Source organism: Fonticula alba, assembly GCF_000388065.1.
Source record: "Fonticula alba strain ATCC 38817 unplaced genomic scaffold supercont2.2, whole genome shotgun sequence".
NCBI classification, from domain to species: Eukaryota; order Rotosphaerida; family Fonticulaceae; genus Fonticula; species Fonticula alba.
This window is the reverse complement of record NW_009242972.1, coordinates 1,252,139-1,257,379: the sequence shown is the minus strand read 5'-3', so window position 1 is coordinate 1,257,379 and position 5,241 is coordinate 1,252,139. Positions and strand designations below refer to the sequence as shown.

Sequence of the window (5,241 nt, the reverse complement as noted above, 5' to 3'; positions counted from 1 at the left end):
GGGGCCCATTGCGCGTCTCTCGGCGCCGGCATGGGGCGCCTTCGAGAGAGAGAAGGAGACGCCCCCACCGCGGCCCCTTGGGGGCACACAGGCAGAAGACGGCATACGGGGGGCCAAGGTGACTGGAGTTCAGACGTGGGGGGGGGGGGGGGGGGGGGGGGAAGGGCCCCGAAGCCGAGGGCTGTGCGGCGAAACGGCCTGGTTGCGCTCACACAGCGGCCCCCCATCCCGAGGGTCTGGCCGCGGGTCGGTGCCCCGCGCTCTGGAGATGAACTTTAAATGAGCACCGGACGCGGCTGCTCGTGCGGAGGAACGGCCGCGCTCGCCCGGCCCACAATGGGCCCGGGACTTCTCCCGGCCCGGGGCACAACGAGCCGGACGTCCGAGGCCCGGGGCACCGGGATTCCGCGGTAGATCGGGGCACAGCCCCCCTCTCCCCCCCCCCACGCCCCCAGCATTGGAGTTAAACCGGCGCTGGCATGGCATCCTACAGGCCGGAACCCGGCAGGCTGGGCAGCGGCCTGGCTCCGTCTGGTGGATTATTTATTTCGGAAAATGCCACGACCCGGCGTGGGAGAAGGCGCCCGGGCGGAAGAGAGGAACGCGGCGGGGGGGAGAACGCGGACTCCTGACCGAACACCGATCCGAGCCTGCCCTCCTCCCCCCCCCCCCCGAAAGCAGACCGACCCGAGCGACCAGGCGAGTGGCATGGGGGGGAGGGGGCGCCAGGCCAAGAGCCCTGTCTGAGGGAGGGGCAATACCGCTGAAACATGGGACGGAAAGAAACCCGCCAGCGCAGGAGAGAGAGAGAGAGCCCAGGAAACTGTTGATTGGAGACCGGCCAGCCAGTGGTGCGCCTCTTCGGCGCCCCTCGCCCCCCGCCACCTGACTGAGGGGCGGCCGAGGGGGAACCAGTGTGCGCCACATGCATGGTTCTCGGGGGTGCCGCCAGGAGGGTCGCAAGTCCCCGGCCGTGACCGGGCTCATGCGCCACACAGGGACGGACGCAGCCCCAGACACGTCCACCCAGCCCCCCACATGCACACACAGACACACACCCACCCCCCACTCCGGGGAGAGAGACCGAGAGAAGTACAAGAGAAGGGCCAAGCCATGTGCGCGGCCGCGACAAGGCGGCCTCCGGAGGCCTGCAGGCGTGGCCCCCAGCCCGCCCCCCCCCCCCCCCCCCCCGGCCCTCCCCGCCTTCCGAAACGGGCCCGGTCGATGGCTGACCGTCAAGCCGGGGTCACCACACTGGGGCAGCCGCACGGCAGCGGCCGCCATGCGGTCGTCGCCACACGCCGCACGCCGCAAGTCGCAAGTCGCAAGCCGCCGGTCCAGAGGGCGACCGGGGGATCCAACGCCTGCCAGACCTGCCGGCGGCGAGGGACAAGAAGATGCGGAAACCTGTTAACATGGAATAAAAAAAAAGACACGCCCACACGCATGCTCGAGAAAGGCCAGCCCATCGCTGCGTTGGTACCTCTCGAACGCCTTTGGGCGTCCCCCCCCCTTCCCCCCCGACAGGCGAGGTGCCCGCCCGGGCCTCGCCCACGCCGTGGCCGCCCCATACCCGGGGGCCCCCGGCAGCGCGCGGCCGACATGCATGGGGGGGAACCACCCCGGGGCGTGCTTTCCTGCCACCCTCTCCGTCTCTGCCCCCCCACCTGCTGGAGACCGACATCGGCCGGTCCAACGCCTCCAACTACGGGCTCCTCCGCACCGTGTTCGAGGTCAACCTTGGCCTTTTCCCTTTGGCGCCAGGGCGAGCATCTTCAGCTGGGCGAGGAGGAGGATGGTACGCATGACTGCCTGCGCGGGGGCCTGCTCCCCCCCCCCCCCCCGCCCCCCCCCCCCCCGTTTCTCCCCCCCCCCCTCAACCTCGAGAAAATGAGGGGCCGGCCGGCCGGCCTAGCGGGGCGGCGGCTGGGAGCTGCCGACCTTCCGCCTGCTCGTCTACCGGCCCCCGCGTCCGGTGGGTCTTGTGTGGGGCGCCGGAAGCGGGCGCCTGGCCAGTTAATCCCGACTCCTTTCCGTCCGCCCCCCCTTCCGGGCTCGGCTACAGACACGGCTCGAGGGCGGGCCGACCCGGGAAATGAAAAGGGCGAAAATCGTGGGGTGAGTTTCCGTAGCGGAAATTACCCTCCAAACAGCATTCCCCCCGGTGGACCGCGCACGCTCAAGAATCAAGTTCTGTAAGCACATGCGCGACGGGAGCGTGATACTCCCCCGGCGCCTCCGTTCGCCCCCCCCCCCGCCCTCTCCGCCGACACAGGGCTCGTCTTGCGGCCAAAAAGCGCCGAAGGACCAAACCATCCCCCCCCCCCTCCCCAAGGCATGGCCATTTCCATGGGATATGGATGGGAAACAGCGGAGGAGGGGAAACAGGGGCGCAGGCGGATGGATGTGGGGGCAAAAGCAGCACAAGACATATTTGTGTATTTGTCGAGCCCATGTGCTCTATTTACGGGGGGGGGGGGGGCGGGGGAGCCTCTGCGGCGATTCCCCTCATCCCGTGCCCTGGGTGGGGGAGGGAAAGGGGTGGCGAGGTGGCATGCCATAGCATCGCCTCTGGCTCCAACCCGGCGAGGGGGAGGAGGAGGAGAGCCAAAAGGGCCGTGGAATGCCCCGTGCCTATCAAAACCCCCTTCCCAAGGGGCACCACCTCCCTGGCCGTGCACAACGCAGCTCCCACAACCAGAAGAGGGAAGAGGGAGAGAGAGAAAGACCGAAAGAGGGGCCCAAAGCATGCTTGCGACGCTCTCGCGCTTTCCGGAGGGGGAGGGGGGAGGGGGGGAGATACGCGTACAGCAGCCAGGTGTGCCACTTGGCGCTCCGCCGAAGGGCGAGGGAGAGGGGCCGCCACTTTGTAGACTCAGAACAGACGCTTCTCCTTCTTGAGGGAGGTCTGCTTCCAGCGGGGGATCTTGGCGAAGTCGGACCGCGTCATGCCGAACACCTGGGCGAACTCCTCCTCCGAGAGGTACTCCTCGAGGCGAGTCTTGTCCACGCCCTCGAGGGCCTTGGCCGCGGCGGAGTTCGGGTTTTCGGCCACCATCTTCAGAACGGTGTACGAGTAGGTGGACACTTCGAAGCGACCGAGGGCCTCCAGGAGAGGGATGGAAGCCTAGCGCGAGCCATGGGAACGAGGTAGACAGGCAGAGGGGGGAGAGAGAGAGAGAGAGAGAAAGACAAAGTCAGTCGACCCATGGGGAAGGGGGCAGAAGGCGGGCCGGCAGCAGGAAGGACACGCCAGACGCATGGCCAGCCATGCAGATTGCACGCGCGCGGAAGGGCAAGCATGCAATGCGTACCGTGGCCGGACCATCACGCGAGGGCGATGAGAGCCCGCCGGCGGTCGGCGAGGTGGCCGCCGCCGAGCCGGCCCGCATGGCCGCATTGGCATGGGCACCCTGGAAGAGAACCTGCCCGGTGAGGGCCGGATGCCCGTCGGTCCAAGTGTGGAAAGCCTGCTTGAAGGCCAGGGGCTCGCGCGTGGCGCTGGTTACCCAGAGCCCGGCCCCCGGGCGAAGGGTGGATTTGGTGGCATCGCGCGAAAAGCGCCCATAATCACGGACCACCTCCATGGCCATGCGCTTCTCGGTGACATTGGACTTCAGCCCACACCAAACAAAGGCCTCATGGACCACAGCCCCGGGGCCATGGGGCACGGCGGCGCCCGGCCCGGACGCCTCAGATCCCGGGTAATGCTCCAGCAGCAGGATCATCACATGGTTGGTGTCCAGGTCATCCTGCATGAAGGTCTGTCCGCTGTCGGTGATGCTCGAGGCAATGGACCGGATGCTGCCTCCAAGCGAGGACGCCGAGGCGATGGCATCCACCGGCGCCGGAGTCACCGGCTCCACAGTCACCACACCCGAAGCATTGGACACCAGCAACAGATGCCGCCGGGTCCGAGCCAGGCGCTCCTTGCCGCTGGACACCGCACGCTCGGGGATCTCCAGCCGCGCGACCTTGCGCGCGAGGGTCGAAGAGGTGACCAGCTCGTCTGAGTGCCGGCAGGGCGCCAGGAGGAAGAGACACAGAAACCGGGAGAGAGAGAGAGAGAGAGAGGGGGGGGGCGGGGGGAAGACGGCAGGGAACATTCGTCAGCGGGCGAGGAGCGGCAGAGGAGGGAAGCATTCACCGAAAGACCCAACACGCAAGGGGACACGAACAGGATACGGAGCCCACCGAGCGCCAGTCCACCAGCCCAAAGAAGTTGAAGCGCTGGCCGGCAGTCGGCTGAATGCGATCGAAACGTGGGACCTTGTCCGAGAGCCCAGGCAGCGAGTCGATAAACTGCTGCTCCACGCTGCCCAGACGCGCGCCGGACCAGCAGAGAATGCTGCACTTGGCCGTGACCGACAGGCGCGGCTCCAGCACGAGCATCGCATGGTCCGGGCTGAAGGCGAAGTCTTTGGATGGACAAACAGGCGCCAGGGCGCGAGCAACGGGCAGAAGAGCAGGAGGAGCAGGAGAAGGGGGAGAGAGTGTGAGTGAGAATGCGAGCAACAGAGATAGAGAGCCCAGCAAACCGCGGCGCATGCTGGGCTGGCCGAAGAGACGGGAGGGGGGGGGGGGAGCACGAACCGGTGGTGTCGACCTCGAAGACTCGGACATAGTGACCTACGGAGGACTGGCGAACCTCATACACCCGCGGGTGGGAGATAATGTCCTTCTCTTCGGACGAGCCGATCTGCGAGAACTTCCCCAGGTGCACGACAATGGCTGTCGGCAGTATGTGTGTGTGTGTGTGTGTGTGTGTGTGTCCGCGCAGGGTAAGTGCCGGCGAAGGGCTCACAGGTTGGTTATCTTCGGTGCCGGGGTGGCAGGAGGGGCTGCAGGCAGACCACTAGACCAAGCCAGGGGAAGGGGTAAAGAAAAAAAAAAAGGAAGACACGCGCACCCTTTCCGAAGAGGTTGATGAAGTGCCCCGGCTCGCGGCCCTGCGTCACACGGAACTGCAGCACCTCGGCAAAAGACTCCGGCGCATCAGCAACCGGGGTCTTGGGCGTATCCGGCCCGGCGCCCTCGGCCCCGGCTCCGGACAGCACTTCCGATACGTTGATTGTCTCAACAGCCGCGGCACCACGGTCCATAATGGGGGCCCGGGCACATTGGTAGAAGTATACGATGCACCGGCGAGCCGCACGCACCCGGTACGAGAAAGTGATGACATAGCTGTTTGGCGCGAAAGGGGGGACAGATCAGAAACCAGCTCTCCAATTGACGCAGGGG

The 5,241-nt window shown here is 66.8% G+C and overlaps 1 protein-coding gene across 1 annotated transcript in view; it reads right to left on the bottom strand.

Annotated features, from left to right (window-relative positions):
• Positions 1 to 2,875: 2,875 nt before the first annotated feature.
• H696_01305 (hypothetical protein) overlaps positions 2,876 to 5,241 on the bottom strand; it is a gene marked incomplete at both ends in the record, with an annotated part of 8,258 nt that continues 5,892 nt past the window's right edge. Inside the window, 5 exons of the mRNA XM_009495199.1 lie at positions 2,876 to 3,127; positions 3,315 to 4,009; positions 4,179 to 4,418; positions 4,594 to 4,731; positions 4,910 to 5,184. Coding sequence (XP_009493474.1) covers positions 2,876 to 3,127; positions 3,315 to 4,009; positions 4,179 to 4,418; positions 4,594 to 4,731; positions 4,910 to 5,184 — 1,600 coding nt within the window. The remainder of the gene's footprint in view (positions 3,128 to 3,314; positions 4,010 to 4,178; positions 4,419 to 4,593; positions 4,732 to 4,909; positions 5,185 to 5,241) is intronic.